Source organism: Trifolium pratense, linkage group LG1 (assembly GCF_020283565.1).
Source record: "Trifolium pratense cultivar HEN17-A07 linkage group LG1, ARS_RC_1.1, whole genome shotgun sequence".
NCBI classification, from domain to species: Eukaryota; Viridiplantae; Streptophyta; class Magnoliopsida; order Fabales; family Fabaceae; genus Trifolium; species Trifolium pratense.
The window spans coordinates 2,668,794-2,690,437 of record NC_060059.1 but is presented as its reverse complement, the minus strand read 5'-3'; the positions used below and the strand labels follow the sequence as shown (position 1 = coordinate 2,690,437).

General features: G+C 31.3%; 1 protein-coding gene across 2 annotated transcripts; it reads left to right on the top strand.

Annotated features, from left to right (window-relative positions):
• The first annotated feature begins 597 nt into the window (after positions 1-597).
• On the top strand, positions 598-10,174 carry LOC123900896 (glutamine--tRNA ligase). Of its 2 annotated transcripts, none has more exons than XM_045951541.1 (23): positions 598-991; positions 1,084-1,134; positions 1,268-1,339; positions 1,553-1,652; positions 1,739-1,834; positions 1,947-2,008; positions 2,108-2,203; positions 2,298-2,390; positions 2,685-2,837; positions 2,925-2,980; positions 4,202-4,292; positions 4,394-4,480; positions 4,851-5,048; positions 5,127-5,225; positions 5,913-6,044; positions 6,142-6,278; positions 7,253-7,352; positions 7,424-7,519; positions 8,924-9,024; positions 9,102-9,207; positions 9,303-9,392; positions 9,491-9,623; positions 9,712-10,174. In XM_045951541.1, the coding sequence occupies exons 1-23, from the start codon at positions 881-883 to the stop codon at positions 9,804-9,806; spliced, it is 2,355 nt and encodes a 784-aa protein (XP_045807497.1). In that variant the 5' UTR covers positions 598-880; the 3' UTR covers positions 9,807-10,174. The 2 variants fall into 2 exon arrangements, with proteins under 2 accessions (XP_045807497.1, XP_045807496.1); XM_045951540.1 differs by having other exon boundaries at positions 625-991; positions 2,108-2,209.
• The last annotated feature ends 11,470 nt before the right edge of the window (positions 10,175-21,644 follow it).

The window sequence follows — 21,644 nt, the reverse complement described above, 5'->3', positions numbered from 1 at the left end:
TTTGACAGCTTTAATTATAAGTTAGTTTATGATAAAATAACTTATAAAAATAAATTTTACACTAGTTGTCCAGTTTACAGATTCAGCAGGGGGTCTTCGAGCACGACGCTCTTTCATGCAGCTTATTTGGCTTGCTGTTGTATGAGTTGTAAGTACTGAAAGAAATCACAGATTGTTTAGAGGCTCAGCTTACTCAGTGCATCATATGTTGGACAAGATAAAAACCTTTTCTTATAGGTGGTTGAAAGCGACGAGTAGTACTTTAGCTTTGAACTGCCATAGTTGGTGGTCTAGTCCTATACTTTGTCTGGACCTTGTATAGTTTCTTTTGGTTCTTGTATGTTTTGGTTCATGGCACGTCTTGCGCTGAGAAGACTTTTTATTTATATATATATCATTTTGGCTCGTTCAAAAAAAACAAATTTTTTTTTTTACATTAGTTGTAATTTATAAAAAAATATAAAACCTAATTTATATTGAATAAGTTATTTTCATAAAAATAATACTTTTTTTATAATAAAAGAATCTTTTAAAATCTTTTAAAACCTCAGTCCAATACAAGATTTGATTATATTTTATAATTTTTTTTTTTATAATAACAAAATCTTTTTAAATCTGAATCCAATAGGTAGTAAAAAAAACCTTCCTTTTGGGCAATTTCTTTCTTTTCAATAACACAAACAAAAACCAATTTCGGTATCCAATCTTTCTCTCAATCGCCGTTGCCACCACGCTCTTTCCGCCCAGCAATTTACATCGTTGATTACATTGTTGTATCTCTCTCACCATCCAAAATTCCTTAACGCCGCAATTCTTATCCTCTTACTCACCTAAACCCTAAACCCTAAAATTCCAGTTTCAATCAGAATCGGAGAAGAAGATGAACGCACCGCTCGATCTCTTTCTAAACATCGGTTTAGATGAACGCACCGCTCGTAACACCATCGCCAATAACAAAGTCACCAATAATCTCACTGCCGTTATCCACGAGGTATTGATTTCATTCTATTTTTGTTTTCTTTCTCTCAATGCTTTAATTTCTTTTCTATTCAATCGATTAATTGTTTTCTATGCTTTTCAAAGGCTGGTGTTGCCGATGGTTGCAGCAGAACTGTTGGAAACCTAATTTATACGGTAAGTTATTTGTCTTGCATTATGCATAGAATTTTGCAGAGAAATTTGCAGGTTTATAGTATTGTAGAGAAATTTATATATTTTGATTTTTGTTTGTTTGTTAATCGCTTTCTATTGATTATGAATTTTGCAGGTTGCAACTAAGTATTCTGGAAATGCGTTGCTGCATCGCCCTACATTGCTCGAATACATTGTTTCGTCCAAGGTGTGCACCATTGATTGTTTATTTTGCTTTCTTTGTATGTTATAGGATTATAGGATAGGGTAGGATTGCCAATTTGTTATGTCACCTGATATTATATTAACTATTTAGTTCGTTTTATAGTATAATAATTGCATGTTATCTTTGGTTTTTTATTGGTTTGGACAAATTTTAACATTGTAATTATTCTCTTTCTCACATGGATTATCATTGCAGGTGAAAACAACGGCGCAATTAGATGCAGCGCTCTCATTTCTTGCTACCACGGGTTCGGAGAACCTTGATTTGAATAAATTTGAAGCAGCATGTGGTGTTGGTATGTATATAAATTGATATAATGTGCATAATCCCAATTTTTGTGGGTTGGCGAATCCGTCTTCAATTTTATGCATATATGTGCAGGTGTTGAGGTTTCAACAGAAGATATCAATCGTGCTGTTAACGAAGTTTTTGAGGAGAATAAAGCTTCAATTCTGGAACTACGCTATCGAACAAATGGTATTTGTTCAATTTCCCCTTCAGATGGATTCTCATGATGTTTGTTTTTATTTTGAATCACTGGTGTGCTAAGATTGGTAAATTTTGATGTCTTAATCTTTATCTTTACTAGTTGGGGAGTTACTTGGGCATGTGCGAAAGAGGCTCCCGTGGGCTGATGCAAAAGCTGTCAAGGTAATAGCTATTAGGCAAACATAATATATTGGATGGCTAATTTACTATTGCAGGTCTTGTTAATAATATTTTGTTGTTTTCATTTTTTTCATGTCGCAGCAACTCGCCGATACAAAATTATATGAGCTACTGGGTGATAAAACAGCAGCAGACAATGAAAAGCCTTCTAAAAAGAAGAAAGAGAAACCTGCTAAAGTAGAGGTTTTTTATATATAGTTGTTTTAGCTCATTTATGTTACTTTCTATCACATGGCTTATTGGTTGTTTGCAATTCCACTTGATTTATTAGGATAAGGCGGCACCTATTGCTACTCCTGAAAAGCCACCCGAAGAAGATCTCAATCCATTTTTGATATTCCCTAACCCAGAGGATAATTTGAAGGTATTTAATCTCCTTATTTTCTGTTCTATGCTGTGAACCTAATGTTCACTGTTAGTGTGATTGTGTTGTATGGAACATGGTTTCACTTCAAATCTATTCTCCTAGTTGCCCATGACATTAATGTCTCTCCACTCAGTGGCCTGTTTAGTAAACTTATTGAACCTTTGTGTTCAGAGATATTGTTCTTGCATGGTTTTCAAAATTATGAAATTTCCATATTCATGCTTAAACTTGAAATTTTATGTTTTCATTAACTTGCATCTGCACACATCATGAGTATCATGTTGATTTCAGGTGCATACTGAAGTTCCTTTTAGTAATGGTACTATCCTGAGATGTTGCAATACAAAGGCGCTTCTTGACAAGCACTTGAAAGCAACTGGCGGGAAAGTTTTGACCCGGTTTCCTCCTGAGCCAAATGGATATTTGCATATTGGTCATGCCAAGGTATGTTGTATGGTACATTGTAATATGCACTTCTGAATAGTTTTCCCCTATGATTTATTATTTTAAAATGAAATAATTATTTCTCAGGCAATGTTTATTGATTTTGGGTTGGCAAAAGACAGAGATGGAGGCTGCTACCTGAGGTGCGTATTGTTTTTTTATATGTTATGTTTAATGTATTATTAGTGAACAAGTTATGAGAAAAAACCGCAAATAGCGGATTGTCAAAAAACCGTTATGAGAAATATAGAATAGCGTAGCAGGCAAATAGCGGAAGCCGCAAATGGTTAAAATACTGTAAGTAATTATATATAAAATACAATATAAAACACAAATAAAAACTACTTGATATTCCAAAAAAAAAAATTGACTATATGAATCTGAAAATCTCGAATTCAAACAACTAATAAAGCAAAAAACATAAATTAAAAACAACTTAAAACTCGAAAGCTAAGTAGTTCAAACTTCAAAACAACTAATAATTGGTAGTTCTAGCTCTAACTAGTGAAATGGTGAAGGTGAAGATAAAATAATGAAAAATAATACAAATATATTTTTTGGTTTATATACATGTATATATATATATATATATATATATATATATATATATATGTTAAAAAAACAAATGAAAGAAAATAAAATACGAAAGTATATATGAAGAAAAACGAGAGACCAAAAAATAATTAAAGCTGGTGACGTTACTTGTCTAAGTTTAAAGTTATAACCGGTGGAATTTATAGTTTTGTAAAAAAATAATGAAAAATTCAATGTGATTATTTAGAATTAATTTATTTTATAAATAAACATAAATGTAACACGTTAAAATTTATTTGCATTTTGTATTAGCATTTTGTATTCTAACATATATATATATATATATATATATATATATATATATATATTGATTGTCACATGACATACATGATTCTAAAATTCATATTTAATACATGAAGAATGAGAGAGAATGAATTCTTTTGACAAAGATATTTGGTAGTATCATGCATGTAGCATCTGTTCTTGTTGATGATTGACATGTATGATCCTAATAGTCATGTTTAATACATGACAAGTAAGGAACATCAATTGTGTATGATTTGTTCACATCTCACGTTTCTGATGCAACTCCAACGTCATGGAGGGACAAACTTAATCAACATAGGGAAAAATTTCCGATATGCAATACCGGTATACCGGCGCTATATCGGATATTTAACAACACTGTTAGGGACCAGACTGATGGAGTTGTTCTCACTTTTCATGTTTAATAAAATGTCTTAAAAGACTTCATCAGATCCCTGTGATAATGATTGGACATTCCTTATACAATTTTTTGTTCTAAGTTTTATTGCTTTTAACACTTCCAGGTATGATGATACAAATCCTGACACAGAAAAGAAAGAGTATATTGATCACATTGAAGAAATTGTCCAGTGGATGGGCTGGAAACCATTCAAGGTATGTTTTTTTTTATTGACAATTCAAGGTATGTTTTTATGCACCTCTTTTGTTGTTCCAATCTAGCTTTTTAAATGTTTAACAGCTTTGTACTTGTGCAGATTACTTACACAAGTGATTATTTCCAAGAACTGTATGAATTAGCTGTGGAGCTCATAACTAGGGGTTGTGCATATGTTGATCATCAGGTTGGTATCCAACCAAACATGTAATGAATCCAAAATTGTTCATTACTGCTATAAGGAATCCAAAATTGTTCATTTTCGCTATTAAATGTTTCACCGGTTCTACCTTTATGGTGGATTTAATACATGTATTGACTGTAAGTGAATAATTTAAAGCACTGATTCTAAACATTTTGGCAATTGGCAGTTGAATCTTGTCTTTGATAATCTTGATTGTGTGGAATTTGTTCAATATATAGAGAAATTAATGAGGAATAATCTATGTAGGATTTGTTTTAAAAAAAACCTATGGAGGACCGGATAATTACATTAAGTTATTCTATTTGTGGAAGTTGGAATAAAATAACATCGTTTATTCATGATTTGGTTGTAGACACCTGATGAGATAAAGGAGTATAGGGAGAAGAAATTGAACAGTCCTTGGAGAGACAGACCAATTTCAGAATCATTGAAACTTTTTGAGGATATGAGATGTGGTCTTATAGAAGAAGGAAAAGCGACACTTCGAATGAAGCAAGACATGCAGAGTGATAATTTCAATATGTATGACCTTATTGCATATCGAATTAAGGTAAGACCACAACTATATATGTTTCAAAATTCCAAGGGGACAATAATATCTTATGGTGTGAATCCTTTCTGCCTATAGTTTACTCCACATCCTCATGCTGGAGACAAATGGTGCATCTATCCAAGTTATGATTATGCTCACTGCATTGTGGATTCACTTGAGAATGTCACACATTCAGTAAGTTTCATCCAGTTAATTGTGTAATTTCTTTACTCTATATTATATTAAATTTTATGACTTTTCTAGTTATTTTCCCCTTTGGTGAAGTTTGGATATCTCAAGATAAAGCTTAAGAAGTTGAACACCTAAGTTCCCTTTCTGCATTAATATATTTATCTATGATTTTTTAATTTTAATCATTCTCATCCTAAATATATTTGATATAATGTGCACTTTGGTGCAGTACACAATGTACTGTTCATTATAGAAGTTGGAGTTTTGTTGTTACAAGTGCAAGAGATTTGGACTGTTTTTTGTCTAGTAATTTGGACTGTTTTTTGTCTACTAATTTATGCTCGGTAATATTCCATAGCAATCTGGCTCTGGTTTTTTGTCTTGTATTGCAAAATGCAGACCTGTTAGTTTTCATATTGTGTGACATGACTTTGTTGTGACTGATTTAACTAATGGTTCACTAACTATTAGTGAGATTACTAGTTGTGTTTTGTTTTTTGATCTTGACTTGCTGGGTTAATTCAGTCATTTTTTATTTTACTAATGAGTTGCGCAATGTGTATTTTCTTGGTTCATCATCATTACAGTTTATCAATAGTATTTATGTGTGTTACAACTAATAAATGTATTTATTGTGACAACCTACTTCATTTATTTAATATTTTGCTAATCTTGCAATGTCTAATGCAGCTGTGTACTCTTGAGTTTGAGACACGCCGTGCTTCATACTATTGGTTGTTACATGCATTAGGTATTTACCAACCTTATGTATGGGAGTATTCAAGGTTGAATGTCTCTAACACAGTAATGTCGAAGCGCAAGGTAAGGCAACAAATTCGGATGTTGTATTAATATGTTCCACTTTATCGTACTGTCTATAATTTTCCAGTCCCTTATTTTGAACTATTCTTCATTGAAGCTTAATCGTCTGGTGACTGAAAAGTGGGTTGATGGGTGGGATGATCCTCGGCTGATGACATTAGCTGGTTTGCGGCGTAGAGGCATGACTTCAACAGCAATCAATTCCTTTGTTCGAGGAATTGGAATCACTAGAAGGTAGGATATAAAATTTCAATATATTATTTGTGTGTGTTCTGCAATTATTGCAATTGGCCGTATAAGAATACTGAATACTACTTTTAAGTTATTAACGCAGAAAAGCGCTACAAACATGACTCAGTTTGCTTTTGTAATTCATATCTAAATTGTCCTTATCCTCATTTTTGCTCCATATGAAGGGTGTTAACTATTAAGATATTATGACATTGCCTTTTCCTTTATTTGTAGATAAAACTAAACATTAATGATAGGAATATCTGTAGTACTTCTTCTCTGATATGTGTCTTGCAGAATGCTACACTCAGTATGGAATATCTGTAGGAATATCTATAGCACGTCTTCTCTGATATGTGTCTAGCCGAATACTACACTCAGTATCCGAGCTACATTCCGTAGAAGCTATTTCAGTGTCATTCTTTTATGAGCAGTTAGCATTCTGTTACAGTCATGCCTAGCTATAAATACTTGTAGACTTGTATCATTCGTACAATAATCTTGATCAGAATATTCAGTTCAGTAATCTTCATTTTCTTTTGCATTAGAAACTGTATTTTGGTAACAAATGTTTGTCTCTAGGTTTCTTTAATGGCTTCACCAACATTATAGTGGTATTACCTTTGCAAGTTTAGTTTAAGCAAGATAATAATAACAACAACATTAGAGTAAAATTACTAACAGAATCATCAATGTTTTTGTAATAGGGAGAGCGTAGAGGTGTCTTTTCCAAATTAATTATTTAACCATGGACACTGTTCTGTTTGCATAAGTTTTCATTATGTCTTATTCTTCCTTGGTTGTATTGTAATTTTTGTTTGGAAAGTGCACGTGTGAAGCTTTGTTGTTCATTGATCGTACCTCATCCGCAACAAGAAGAGCAATACCATAAACCCTGGTTTTGCATTTAAAATTTGAAATAAACTTGATATTTGACATCAGTAGCACATAATTCAAATAAAATTCTTCTTCTGCAGTGATGGCACTTTGATATCTGTTAGTCGCCTTGAATATCATGTTAGGGAAGAATTGAACAAAACAGCTCCTCGGACAATGGTTGTCCTGCACCCACTCAAGGTATTTTGTCTCTTTGAATTCTTTAGGATATCATTTAATTAGCTTAAAACTGATCCTTTCTCTCTTGTAAGGTTGTTATAACTAATCTTGAAGCCAACTCAACAATTGAGGTTGACGGGAAAAAATGGCCTGATGCTCAAGCTGATGATCCATCTGCTTTCTACAAGGTAATTGGGCTGTTGAAGACTTATATTTCTACGGAGTTCTAAAAGATTTAGGATTACTCTACTTTTTTTTACTGGTCTGATAGGAACTGGTTCAGATTTAGGTTATGAATAGAAATAACACATTCCCTGAATATTCGAGAGATCTAGCATCTCCCAATTCTAATTCCCACAAAATGACTAACGCCACCTCTCAAACAATTATTTTTTCCTCCTCCCTTCTAACTATCTCAGCCTTACTAAGGGGCGGCTACATATATATTACTTCCCCCGGCCTCCGCTGAATATATACCTTGTCCGTCCTTAAGGTGAAATGTTTTAAGTCCCCATCTCCAGCAGTGTCAATCACAAAATAATTCATACCCTTCTGCTGTCAAGCAGACCAGGGTGTAGTTCTTCTTGAATATCTCATAATTGGGATATGCCGTAACCCACCTTGAACATCATACCTTGTCCGTCCTTAAGGTGAAATGTTAAGTCCCCATCTCCAGCAGTGTCAATCACAAAATAATTCATACCCTTCTGCTGTCAAGCAGACCAGGTTGTAGTTCTTCTTGAATATCTCATAACTGGGATATGCCGTAACCCACCTTGAACATCATACTCACCTATAATAACATTTTTGAATTTTGTCAAGCAGCTCATGCTTAACCTTCAGAGGTAGATGGGTTTGGGCCATTAAGTCTAGGATTTAATTTTCTTTACTGTGTCCTGACCCGCTGTATCGATTAGGGCTTTTATCCCATCCTTCCTTTCACAAAAACTGTCCTTTGTTTTTGAGCCTGACTCGGAAGGTGAATTTGAGATTGTGTCCAGCCGCCTCTCTCTCTCTCTCTCTCTCTCTCTCTCTCTCTCTCTCTCTCTCTCTCTCTCCCCTTTCCCATTGCAATTGTTATGGCTGTATGAACTACCTTTGGCCGCTTGAACTTTTCCACCCATCTCTCTTGCAAAAGACTAGGTCAGGTGGATTCAGCCATGGCACCTTTTGCCCGAACTAGGTTGAATTGGTCCAGTGTTGATTGATGGTGGATTGACTGGACTGTCTAAAAATCCCAGTTTCATGGTTGTGCAGCTCCCTTCTTCGATTCTGTCGCCTTAATACCTGTACTCACCGTGCCTGCTCTGGCTAGGGGAACTAGTAATGTCCAAGATCCATAGATAGCTCTATCACTGTCGAAGACCCTTTGTTGCTGGTGGTACTGGTGACGACAATGGGTTGAATGGTGAATGAGCTTGTCCCTCATGGATAAGACAGGTTGTGCGGCCCAAGGGATACAAACTGAATTTGAACCAGTAGTAGTTCCTATCAGATTCATGCAGATTAACTTCAATATTTTGTTAAGCTTATTTACTACTTTTGCCTTGTGTTTTTATGTCTCTGAATTTTTGTCATGTATTTGTTATTAGATTCCGTTTTCCAATGTTGTATATATTGAACGTACGGATTTCCGTATGCAAGATTCAAAAGATTATTATGGCCTTGCCCCTGGTAAATCAGCGATACTCAGGTTAGTAGAAGGAATGAATTAATGCTGCATGGGAAGTTATTTGTCCATTTTTTCTGAATGTTTGGTGTGTTGTGTAGATATGCATTTCCTATAAAGTGCACTGAAGTTATTCTAGCTGATGATAATGAGACTATTCTTGAAATTCGGGCCGAGTATGATCCTTCAAAGAAGACAAAGCCCAAGGTTTACTAACTTTGTTATGTGTGTTAGTTTTTAAATTAATATCAAGAGTTTGTAAGAATAGATTGGTAGTGATCTATACATATTTTTATTTATAGGGTGTTCTCCACTGGGTTGCACAACCTTCTCATGAAGTTGATCCATTGAAGGTCGAAGTCAGGCTGTTTGAGAGGCTGTTCCTATCAGAGGTTGGATATCTTTTTGTTTGAGTGCACATTTACATTTATATTATATCCTTGTTTCTAATCATATTTCCTTGTTCCTTTCATCTAAATCACATCAATAGAATCCTGCTGAACTTGGTGACAATTGGCTTGACGATCTGAACCCTCATTCCAAAGAGCTAATTCCAAATGCATTTGGTTTGTCCTCACTCCGGGATGCAAAGGTTGGAGACAGTTTCCAGTTTGAGAGATTAGGTACTGTACTTTGGTAACTTATTTCTACTTACGACCCTTTTCATCATTTTTTGGGCTAAACTTATGATCCTTTTATTTGCAATTCAAGGCTATTTTGTGGTCGACAAGGACTCTACTCCAGAAAAACTTGTTTTTAATAGAACAGTCACATTGAAGGACAACTATGGTAAGGGTGGAAAATAGGATTCATGGAGGTTCAAGATTAAATCATGCTGGCACAGATCTGCTGGTAAATATTACCTCATGTTGGTAAAAATATATAGCATGGTTTTTTTGGGGTGGTCAGCATGTACACATTTACTGACCATAGTCATGTACTGTACATCTTTTTACGGGACCAGTCAAAAGTTTCCCAGTTATTTAAATTAACCTCATGCGTGGTTTTGTAGTTTGAAGAGTTAGTTATTTTATTTAAACCCGGGGAAGTAATACCAGCCTCTTTTATTCTCATGCCATTTTTGTGGTGTAAATATTGCACCTTTTACCTATTTTCCCCTTTGATCCAATTATTTTTCACATTTAATTGAAAATCATACCAGTTTTTTGTTCTATATTCAAGTGACATGGTATATGACATTTCTATATTCAAATTGACCTTATATTTTGAATGTTTGATTCAGCTTCTTTTGTCTGTATAACTGGATGTTGGCTTACATGGTATAATTGTGATAACCAATTTGAATTGTGTGCATCCATAGTTTGCTTGCATGATGTCTTCTTATCGGTGTATCTTTTTTTCACAAATTTCATGTTTTTTTAATCCTACTTTGCATAACCTTATTAGTAAGAAATCACATACACACATATTTTAATTTCACTTTATTCTATTATTGTTATTATTTTTATTATTATTATCTTTCTTATATATAATGGTTATAATATGCAACTGGGTTAACCCTAATTTGCATATGCAGTTTTGGAGGGAATTTTTTCTATTTATTATTAAAAAAAATAGAAATGTGTCTATCATGAGAATCAAACCCGGAACACTTGATGTGAATATAGTCTCTCAACCACTATGACATGTAAACAAATTGTGATTAAATTTATGTCCTCAAGGTAATAAACATCCATATTGTGGAATCAATTATTATCAATCAAATAGGAAAGTTTTCATATGACAAAGGTAATACCAGTACTCACGTTAAAGGTTATAATGTGGATCCATATTTCTTGCTTAATCAATTATCATCAATCAAATAAGAAATATTTTACGGGACAATTAAGTCTTTGGGAGGAATCAATTTGGTCATAGTGGATGATATACACACTCCCAGATTTTTAAATACAATTGTCTGTTTGAGTCTTCCAAAATACAAGTTAAAATTGAAATTCATAGTTCCAATCATGTTATTAAGAAATATGGATCAATCTCATGAGTTGTGCAATGAATTTTGGTTGATTATTACAAGGATAAGGCAATTTATTATAGAAGAAAAGATAATATCATGAAGCAATATAGGCGACAAAGTTTTTATTCTCAGATTATCTTTAACACCATATGACGTAAACAATCCTTTCAAATTTTAAAGTCAACAGTTTCCTATCGCTGTTTCATTTGTCATGATTATTAACAAGAGTCAGAGTCACTCACTGAAAAATGTTGGAGTGTATCGTCCGCAATCAATATTTGCACATGGTTACGTTGTTGTGTCAAGAGTCACATCGAGAAATGGTTTGAAGATTTTAGTCGTTGATGATAATGACAACCATACAAATACCACTTCAAATGTAGTTTATAATTAAAGAAATTTTTCGTAATTTGTAGGATTGTTTGTACTTTCATGTTTATGTAAGTTGGTGAAAATAAATTCGACAATAAATATTTTTGGTTTCTACGCGTATGAATTACTTTGTTTATTAACCGAAAGAAATATAATATAATTGATCTACAATTTTTGACCCGTGCGAACGCACGGGCATGTTGAGTAGTAGTCGTCGTCATCATCATCATCCCTCTTTTAATTCCCATCAAAATCAACCAGAAAACTGAAAAGTTATTTTACAATTCTATCACTAGGGGCACCTTCTTGAATAGTAACCTTTTCCAAGAGAACATATGAATGAGTACCCAACTAACCTAGGAACATGTTTCCCATCATATAGCAGTCACCTAAATAAAAAGCCGTATCCAAATCGGATTTTAAATAGTAAAATATGCTTATTGCATACTCTTTTCGGTCTTATATATAAGGAATATTTTAGAAATATTTTTTTTGTCCTTTTTATAAGAAATTTTTTAATTTTATTCTTTATTAAATAGATAATTCTATTTATACTCTTATTAAATTGTATAAAATGCAACTTATTCCAATGTTATGCATCAATTACAGACACGTTTCCAAGGTTAGTTTTGGAAAAATATTATAACATTTTAGAATTTTTAATAAAAAAAGAAGCCTCATTGACCTATGTATTTTTCTCAATGTATTCCTTATATATAGCACAAGAGGAAGTAATTTTGACAAGATCTTTTCATACCGTTAATGCACATGAATATGATTTTTTTTATAGAAAACATTTAGATTAAAGGAGTTAGCAATTGGCCTGTCTCCCGAGAGGTCACTTGGTCGATGACTTGTTTTATAGTCTAGAGAAACTCGGTTCGAGATCCGACACCGAAAGAAAGAAGGAGTTAGCAATTGTCTCAGTGAAGATGATTTTAGTGCCTTTCCTTTATAAAAGGTTCAATTTAGAGCGTTGAGATTCTCAAATAAATAACAAGTCTCACCCACCATCATTGAATTTTTTAAACTTTTATTTGTGCCGATCTATTTTCAAGTGATTTTTTTATTTATTTTTTAAGAATAGATAGATCCTAATTCGGTCGTAGCACATGCTCTAGAATCTGCTTGTTTCAACTTTCAAGTTTCTTTACTTTTAGTCTTTGATTGCGAATTTGAGGAGGTGAGAGTTTAGGATTTTTTTGTTCATAATACAAAATTTTGATAATTTTGAGAACTCAAAAATTATATTGGAGGAGGATTTTTCAGGGTTTATATAAATTTTTCAAATTTAATCTATGTTATAATATTTTCAAAATTAAAAATATATTAATCATTCTCTAAAAAAAAACACTTTCCCAAAAAATGTAAAAGATTCTTCTATTTTTTCGTCTACCTTCTTCTCCAAAAATCTTTTCATGCCCTTCAAACCTCACAAACAAAACCTTTTTTTTTTTACTTCAAAAAACTTATTTATTAAGCTCAATTATTGTGGTTTTGTCTCGAATACAGCTAATACTGTAATAAAATTCTTAGCACATGGTTTATTGATAGAAAAAAAAAGTTATATACGTAAAAGAAATAATCAAATCAATTAGATGTAACCTCGTAAGGGACCTTTTATACTGAAAGATGTTGATTTTGATTGAAAGTACGTAAGAGAAAGAGAATTATATCATCTATATGTCAATCCAATATACCAATCTAATCTTCTTTTCTTGCCTTTCAAATGTTCCAATTCACATGAATTACCACTAATTATGCACATGCAATTATGTCACATATGCTACCCTTTAGAAAAGTACCAAAGCAATTATCAAAAAAAAAAAAAGAAAAAAGAAAAAAGGACCAAAGCAGTTTACTATTATTTTTTCATCATCTAAAACAACAATTGGATTGATCTGTCAGCTTATCCACCTCACATATTATCACATATTAATGTGCTACCATTTTGTTTTTCAATAAGAAAATAAAAATAAAAGTAATTAATAATAGTAACGGTTATTTGTCCCTATCCGTTTGTCACGGATTAAAAAAATAGTGATTTTGATGTAAAATAATTTAGAAATTAATTTTTAGAGATTTTCAGAAAAGTTGAATTTATTTTGCGTTTGTTTATTATAATAAAAAACACTTTTTTCAAATAAAATAATTTTTAGTTTGTTTGGATACAACTTATAAAAGTGATTTGTTTAATTATAAATAATTTTCTTCTTTTAACATTTATTTTTTCTCTCCTCTAAAAAAAATCTATTATTTTTCTCATTTTTAGCTGTTTTCTGATTATTTTTAACTTCTGATTATTTTAAAAATCTGTAACAAACAGATGCAAAACAATTAAAAGTGATTTTTTTTCTAAAATAAGCTATAACAAACAGCCTCTAAATTTAGCTCAGTTGACTGAAACATCACATTATATATGTAGGGGTCGTAGTCGAACTATTTTCATTTATTAGAACAATAAAAATAATGGTAATAAAAATAAAGCAAAATAGAAGAGATGAGAAAATGAGAATGATGCTGTAGACTTATCAAGAGGCCTCCAAAATAAGGGAAAAAGATTCCCTGCTGTAACTGCGTTGACGCAGTTATGGTGTGAACCGTCCGATCATAATGAATGGTCAGGATTATTTTAGAGTATATTTAATCAAAATCGTTTGATCAAAAATCAGTGGTAAAGATTCATTACAGTGTTAAACTGTGTGGTTTTTCAACTGTAGGAAATCCAGGTCCCAAAATAAGCACGTTTTGGAAAGAATCATGAACAAGTAAGCTGGGACAGTTGGCGAAATTTGGTACATGAGGAAAATAAGTGATTTATTTCTTTGTGATCAATGTACTGTTTTTGACCGTGCTCTATATTTTCTTACAAAGACTTTGAAAAAATGCACAATAAGCTGAATGCAACAGATGTGTAGTTGAATGATATGGGGGGTGTTTCTTTACTTTACTTTACTTTACTTGGTTCATTCATAGAACACAAAATAATAATATTAATAATGAGCTTAGCATTGCTGACAGCAAAAAACAGTCTCTTTCTATGATTCAACATTGAAATAGTCACCCCATTTGGCCCCATCATATGATTCATCTATTGTTCTAATTTTTTTTTATAAGGAAAAAAAATAGATTTAAAAACATCACTTTATCATGCAGAGACTAAGGTTTAAATCTAGGTTTCTTCACTTATTCATTTTAATAAATGAATTTTTAGCAATTATTATAGACTATTTGACAAAAAAAATAAAAATTAGAAAGAATACTTATGTATATTAACCATTAACCTCATTTCAAATTTATGATCAAATTTAATTATAAATTTTAGATTTGAACATAATATTCACTACAAATTTGAGTAGAGTGTTTAACCATCTGTGTCTACATCAATTGGTTGTTATGGAAATGAATTAAAGCTTGTTAATCTATATATAGGCGATTTGGATTGTCTGTTGTAAGTAATTCACACTGTAGACAATCTTAGTTATAAATTTGTGATTCAACGGCTCTACATAATACAATTTTTTTTTTGTTTTCACCACCAGTTTAATCTGGTTCGGGGGGTCAGTTCTGACATCAAGTGGTTCCAGCCCCATCCCGATCGCAATTGCGGGGAATTGAACTGCGGTCCTTCCTACCATGTTCAGCGTCAATCATCACTGAGCCAACTAACGATTGGTTACGTAATACAAATTTAACAAGTTAACACAATATTAAAGCTATGTCATTTTTTTATTCAAAAAAAAAAAAACTATGTCATTTTTTTTATCGGATAATCAATAATATCAGATCAATGCGTTAATTGTGTTAAATCCAAATCCAAATATATGTTGCTTTCATTTGAGAATCAAAATGCTTTTGTATATTCAATCACTATCAAACCATCATGCTTTAGCAAGGGATAAGGTTTTATGGGTGAGATTACTGTTTTAAAGTCACGTAATCAGTCTGGGTGGGTTAATTTGATCAGTCAAACTAAACCTTTCACAATTGTAAATCAGTAATTAATAGTAGTATGGTACTGTTTCATTCAAATGTCTTTGGCATAATTCCATTAATCGTTGAACTTTTGAATACGCACCCCTTTTGAACATGCTTATATTATACTCCCATCCTTTATAAGGAATATTTTGGAATTTTTTTTGTTATTTTTATAAGAAATTTTGACCAATTTTTAAATGTTTTAAATGTTTAATTTCATTTATGCCCTTATTTATTATGACAGAGAATTTTAAAATAAGTAAGTTAGTTGAATTAAGAGTAATTAAATAAAGGTATATATGGAGTAAATTTAAAATTTTAAGAGTATTAAAAGAAAATAATCATTTACAATGTGTTTCCTTAGTCCGTATAATTTTTTCAAAATATTTCTTATAAAAATGATCAGAGGAAGTACTAATATGCAAAGCTGCACTCTTATTCAAGTGTATTAAATTTTTTATTTTATTTTATGATAGCCGTAATAATAATGGCTACAAAAAATGCTTACACATAAGTGGCAGAGTCGTTGTTTGAGATCATAACATTCAATTTAACAATTTTAATACTAGCATTTTATAGTTGAGTTATAATTTATAGTACTTATATTAGCGGTTCTTAAAATACCAAGACATTCATCTAAATGCTATGATTGGATTTTTTTTTTTCTTTTTCAAGTAGCCTAGTGACTAGACTCTCACATATTTAGGATTATGTTTCTTTTTAATAAGGCGAAAATTATATTAATTATAATATAATTTATTCGTCCTCATAAGTTTAACTCAGTTGATATAGACATGGCACTATATGTGTAGAAATCCGTGTTTGAATTCGGACACTCTACTTATTCACATTTAAAGTCAATTTTCTAACCACTAAATAACTTAAGAAAAAATCTATTCAAAGCACAAGAACTTATAAGAGTAATCAATTTATAAATGTAGATTTAAAGATTATACAATGATATTGATAATTTAAAGAGACCCCACAATCACTACTGCAACCACAAGAATTCTTAAAATTTACAAAATAATTAATAAAGTGAGTATTAACCTCACTTCAAAATGCAAATTCATACGATATTTTATTTAATGTGAGACTCTTAACATCACACTATCATGTCATTGTTTCTCTTGAGTTTTCCCATAATATCAGGGTTATGGTTCGACTTGTGGGAGAGCGGGAGTGGATCATGATATTGAGTCAATTATAAGATGTGAGAACTTATACTTAAGGGGGAGAAATTTTTTTAATAGCTATTTTGGGGGAGATTGTTGGATTTTAAATGTGAGTGGTTAAGTCTTATATAAACTATTAATGAGAAAAATGTTAATATGTAAGAAACGTGACCCATTAACCTAAAGTTAAGTTTTTGATGAATATATGTCGTCTCCCTATTTTGTGGTCCTGAAGTATTAGCTCGTTGATGCACATGTATTTAGGGTTGCTCGCGGTTAGGTTTGAACCGGTTTTGAAGCAAAAACTCATCCGATCCAAAAATAAATTTATTTGCGGTCCGGTTCAGTTTTGGATGACAAGCAAAAAAAATCCAATCCGATCCGATCTAATTTTATGCGGTTTAATTTGGATCGATTTTTGGATATCCAAATTATAAATTGTAATTTTTTTTTATTAAATATTACTACTATAAAAAACACTATAAAATAATAGTTTAACTTTTTTGACGAAATAAATATTAAGTTTGATGTAAGATATAATATATAATATATTAAAAATTAATATTTTGGAATGACAATTGTCAATTATATTTGAAGCATATCAAAAGGTAAAAAATAAAATAAATTAAACTAACAAATAGTATTAACCAAATTTAAATGAACAAAAAATAGGGTAATGCAATATATATTCATACCAATAAAAAGATAAATAAGGATTAAAATATATGTATGCGGTTTAGTTCGGTTTTGAAAAATCAATCCGAAATCCGATTCAGCGGTTTTCACAAAAGGAAATCCAAACACATCCAAAAATATTTGGTTTTTTGCGATTTTCGATTTTTTTGGATCAGTTTGTGATTTTTATTTGAATTGGTTTAGATTTGAACACCCCTACATGTATTATTGTTTTTATTAAATCGCAAAAATAAGGAAAAAGAGGTTCGAACCCGTGTCGTGCAGAAAAAGAGAGTCCAAATGTTGTTTATATATTGATACTTTTAAAAATGGAACTCATCCACGCATAATTGCAAACACTAATATTTTTAGTCTGATAAGACCACCATAAACGAAAAACTTTTCTCACATTTGTGAAAAAAACAGTAATAGCATAAAGAATAATACTAGGAATAAACTCTGTTAACATGCTTCGGATAATTCATTATTCTATAAAGTGGTTTGTGAACATGCTTCGGATATTTGCTCCTAATACACCCCCACACATGCTGTGGATGTACCAGCAACATTTGATGGTTGTCACAGAAGGTGGTTTTTTGGAATTTGAATTGTGTGTAATACTATGGTTAAACACACGACGCAAATCCGTAGTGAATTATGTTCAAATCTAAAATTTATAGTAATTGATAGGTTATATGTTAATTTCATCATAAATTTGAAATAAGGTTAGTGGTTAATATACATATGTATTTCTCCCCAATATTTTTTTTTTCAAGTTGTGTAATTGCTAAAAATTCACTCATGAATAAGTCAAGAATCCTAGATGAATAATTGATGAAAAATTCACTCGTTAAGATTGAACCTTAGTTTCTGCATAGATAAAATTGTGTTTTTATCAACTGAGTTATGCTTACTTCAACCTCTAACTTTTTTTTTCTTATAAAAAAATAATTTGAATAATAGATTTTTTTGGTAAGAAAGCTAAAGAGTACAAGGGAAAAGAAAAAAAAAGACAAAAAAGAAAGACTAGTCTCTTTGGAATAAAATTCCTAAAGCATCGTTTTTGAGCAGATCTTGAACGCCTTCTGGAGGACAGTCATGGTTAGTGAAATCAGCATCCGAGGAGGCTCCTAATTTTGCGAAGAAGTCTGCGCATTGATTACCTTCTCTAAGAGTGTGACAGAGGGAAACATTACTTTGGGAAATCAAATCCTTTATGTCCTGGATTAAAACTGCATGCATATGAAACTTAACTTGGGGACCTTTTATGAGGTTAATACAGTGTAAAGAATCTGAATAGCAGACAAGTTCGTCAATGCCCATGTTTATGGCCAACAAGAGGCCCTTGTAGATAGCATAAAGTTCAGCATACAAGATATCAGAAGACCCTTGAATGTAACCAGAAAACCCTGCCAAATAATTTGAATAATAGATGATAAATTATATGATGAACTCATGAATAAAGTTGTGTTTAATATACATTAAGTGTTTAATATGACAAAAGAAAATTATATTATTTTGTGGCCAAATGGCGTGACTAATGCGGTTTCAATGTTGAACCATAGAAATTAGAAAGAGACTTCTTTTTAAAGTTGCTGTCTGCTATGCTAAGCTCATTATTAATATTATTGTTTTGTGTTCTATGAGTATGAATGAACCAAGTAAAGTAAAGAAACATCCCTCATATCATTTTTTTTTTTTTTTTGAGAAAACACCCCCCATATCATTAACCTACATAGCTATTGCATTCAGCTTATATTGTGCATATTTTTCAAAGTCTTTGTAAGAAAGTAGGTAAATTTTAATATGAATCACTTCAGCAAGTGGTTTATAGTGGACCAGTCATAAATAACATTATAACGAATACAAATTTTACAAAATTCACCATTGAATTCAAAGTTTATATCATATAGATCATCCATAAAAAAATTTAGAAAAATTGAAAATCATTTGATATGTTATTGAGACACATCAAGATTAACGGTTTATTAAATAACGTAAATCTTGATGGATCTCAATAACATATCAAATAATTTTAAAAAAAAATTAAAAAATTTATGGATGATCTATATGATATAAATTTTCAATCCAACAGTAAATTTCACAAAATTCATATTCGGTAGATCACTTATCCACAGTGGACCACTTGTAAAGGTGGTCTACCGTAACGTAATATTAGCCAAGAAAGTATGGAGTACGGTCAAAAACAGTATATTGATCACAAAGAAATAAATGACTTATTTTCCACATGTAGCAAGTTTCGCCGACTGTCCCAACTTACTTGTTCATCATTCTTTCCAAAACATGCTTATTTTGGAGGCCTCTTAGTGACTGTTTGGTTCTGCGTTTTTTTACCCCAAACGCAAGTTTAGATGAGGCATCATTCTCATTTTCTCATCTCTTCTGTTCAGCTTTATTGTTATTTTTATTTTTATTACCATTACTATTATTGTTTTAATAAATGAAATGTCTAGAGTTTCATTACGACCCCTACATATATAATGTAATGTTTCAGCCAACTGAGGTAAATTTACAAGGACAAATAATCGTTGTTATTATTATTATTATTATTATTATTATTATTATTATTATTATTATTAATTTCATTTATTTTTATTTTCTTATTTAAAAGCAAAATGGTAGCACATTAATATGTGATCATGGGTTAGGTGGATAAGCTGGCAGATCAATCCAATTGTTGTTTTAGATGATGATAAAATAATAGTAAACTGTTTTGGTTTTTATTTTTTTATTTTTATAACCATCCGGTTCCTAGGGAAAAAAGGTCCTAATAATCCAGAGTTCAGCCTTGAGGTAAGTAAAGTTTGGTCAAGAAATTGTTCCACCCAAAAATCGAACCCGGGTTGTCCTGAAATCCGTCCTTTTTTATGAAATTCATTAACTACTTGAGCCAAATGACTTGGTTGTTTTGCTCCTTTAAAAAATGTAGCATATGTTGTTAGAGATATTTCCAAAATATATAAACTTGGAAATAAACATTGTTTTACTGGTTATATAATTATGGTTGAGAAATATATTAGAACTATTAAATTGACCTAGTGGTTGTGCGTTGAAGGAATGAATTGGAGGAACATGGTTCGATTCTTGCCTCTTGCTGTTTTGCGTTTTTATTGTCAATTAATTTGAATTATCATGATTCAAATTTTTAGCAAAAACGGTTGAGGCAGGAGTTGAACACAGATCAGTTTGTTAAAGGTTACACACACACCAATAGACTAAAGCAACAGTTACTGATATATTTTGAATTGTAACCGCTAATAACGGTTATTTGGGAGAAGTTATTCTCTTGATCAAATCATGGTTATCTCTTTATAAATAGAGAAAGTTGGAAACAGTAAACATAAGAAAACTGACATAATCAAACCAAATTCTCTCCCACTTACATTTTCTTCTAAATCATCCTTCACTTCATTAATGCATGAGTGAATTGTTGGAATCATATTTTTGTAAAATGTTATCAAAGATATGCTTGTTGTGTTAGTGCAAATCACTACAAGGTGATCAAAGTATCCTGCAGGGTATTCGCCGTACATCCCAATTGCATCCAATACACATTATTGGTGGGGGCGAATAGAACCTAAAGGTTAGTGTGAAAACACGCTTTGATTCTTTACGTGCATCCATCGGCGACATCTTCTTTGTTCAAGTATTGCAGCATCTTCCTCAACAAAAATCTCCAACATATGTGACATTATTGCATATGTGCACAATTAGTGGTAATTCATGTGAATTGAACATTTGAAAGGCAAGACAAGAAGAAGATTAGGTTGGTATATTGGATTATTGACATATAGAAGATGATATAATTTGATTGATTGTTACATTGCCGCTCACAATAAAACTATGTTGCTAAGAATTTTATTACTCCCTTTGATCCTAATTATAAGAAAACTTTTACTTTTTAGTTTCATTGAAAAATTAATGTATTTAAACTATATTATAGTTTAGATACATTAGTATTCCAATGTACCTAAATATTAAAAGTTCTTTTATAGTTATGACTAAAGATAATATTAATTGTATTCGAGACAAAACCACAATAATTGAGCTTAACAAATAAAGCTTTTTGAAGTAAAAAAAAGTTTTGTTTGTGAGGTTTGAAGGGCATGAAAAGATTTTGGGTGAAGAAAGTAGAGGAAAAAAAATAGAAGAGTCTTTTACATTTTTTGAGAAAGTATTTTTATGTAGACAAAGATTAATATATTTTTAATTTTGAAAATATTATAATATAGATTAAATTTGAAGAATTTATATAAACCCTAAAAAGATGCCCCTGTAGTGATATAATTGTAGAATAACTTTCAATCTTCTAGTTGATTTTGATGGGAATTAAAATAGGAATGATAAAATAATAATAATAATAATAATAATATTAATAATAATGATAGAATAAAATGAAATTAAAATATGTGTGTATGTGATTTTTTTGTCAAGTTAAACCGGTGAGC

Bases quoted from the DNA above. Each gene is read 5' to 3' on its own strand.
- LOC123900896 (XM_045951540.1), top strand. From the start codon at position 881: ATGAACGCACCGCTCGATCTCTTTCTAAACATCGGTTTAGATGAACGC. The intron at 2,838-2,924 runs GTATGTTGTATG...ATTATTTCTCAG, and splicing joins TGCATATTGGTCATGCCAAG to GCAATGTTTATTGATTTTGG. The intron at 9,025-9,101 runs GTTAGTAGAAGG...TGTGTTGTGTAG, and splicing joins GGTAAATCAGCGATACTCAG to ATATGCATTTCCTATAAAGT.